The sequence below is a fragment of the Ursus maritimus genome, unplaced genomic scaffold (genome assembly GCF_017311325.1).
Source record: "Ursus maritimus isolate PB19 unplaced genomic scaffold, ASM1731132v1 scaffold_3403, whole genome shotgun sequence".
Classification (NCBI taxonomy): Eukaryota; Metazoa; Chordata; class Mammalia; order Carnivora; family Ursidae; genus Ursus; species Ursus maritimus.
The window spans coordinates 1-1,092 of record NW_024426013.1 but is presented as its reverse complement, the minus strand read 5'-3'; the positions used below and the strand labels follow the sequence as shown (position 1 = coordinate 1,092).

At 47.3% G+C, this 1,092-nt stretch overlaps 1 protein-coding gene across 1 annotated transcript; it reads left to right on the top strand.

Annotated features, from left to right (window-relative positions):
- Positions 1-15: 15 nt before the first annotated feature.
- On the top strand, positions 16-960 carry LOC103679825 (zinc finger and SCAN domain-containing protein 4-like). The gene is made up of 2 exons (XM_008709361.2): positions 16-115; positions 205-960. Exons 1-2 carry the CDS (start codon positions 64-66, stop codon positions 945-947), a joined length of 795 nt encoding a protein of 264 aa, XP_008707583.1. The 5' UTR covers positions 16-63; the 3' UTR covers positions 948-960.
- The last annotated feature ends 132 nt before the right edge of the window (positions 961-1,092 follow it).

The window sequence follows — 1,092 nt, the reverse complement described above, 5'->3', positions numbered from 1 at the left end:
TTAAAAGAAGTCATTGTCCATCTAACAAAACAGCTGTCAGTAGGATCCCCAACAGGAACAGATATGGAGATGCCCTCCTGGACTCCCCAAGATACTTCCCTGGAAACAGGACAAGGTGAGTGGGGTAAGCCGAGGTACCAGAGGGATGTTGTGTGTGGACTCCTCCTTGGGTACAACTTCACTGAGTCACTCCATCCCCCACAGGAGATAAAGAAAACGGTGACAACATTTATCACGTAAATGACAGTATTGCTAGTCAAGGCAATGAAATACCTTCCCTGCTCATTATCCGGGAAGAGGACTGGCCCAGGCCAGAAGAGGACAGTGTTTCTTTGAAGAATCCGCTCAGCTCCAGAAAAGCAGGTCTAGGCATGTCCGGGTCCCAGGAAAGGTCCCTGAAAGGACCCTCATATCAAGATGTCCTTGTGGAGGGGGGACCAGCGTTTCTCTCTCAGTCAATCCAGGTCACCCCTGAGCCTGTTCCTACCCACCAGAGAGCTGAGGGGAACTCCACACGTGGGGGACACCAAGAAAGATGCCGTGAAGCCCAAAACTCATACCGATGTGAAAAGTGTCCCAAGATCTTTAGGTATTTCTCTCAGCTAAAAGCCCATCAGAGAAGACACAATAACGAGAGGACATTTACTTGTGCTGAGTGTAACAGAGGCTTCTTCCAAGCATCAGACCTGCACGTGCATCAGAAGATTCATGCAGAAGAGAAGCCTTTCACGTGCAGCACGTGTGAAAAATCCTTCAGCCACAAAAGCAACCTTCTGGCACATGAGAGAATCCACACGGGAGAGAAGCCGTATGAATGTTCCCTCTGCCATAGAAGCTACCGGCAGTCATCTACCTACCACCGCCACCTGAGGACTCACCAGAAAAGTGCCTTCAGAGGTGTCTCTTCCACACCAGAAGCTTCCTCGGGTGCAGCCCCACTGGAATGATATGTGAATATGTCTGTAAGTATGTATATTTCTATAGTACTTCCCAATTTAGAACATATAATTTCCTGATTATATTTTCCATTTATTGTCTTCACTAAAATGTAAGTTTAAGGAGGAATTTCGTAGTTTGTTCCCTAGAGTATCT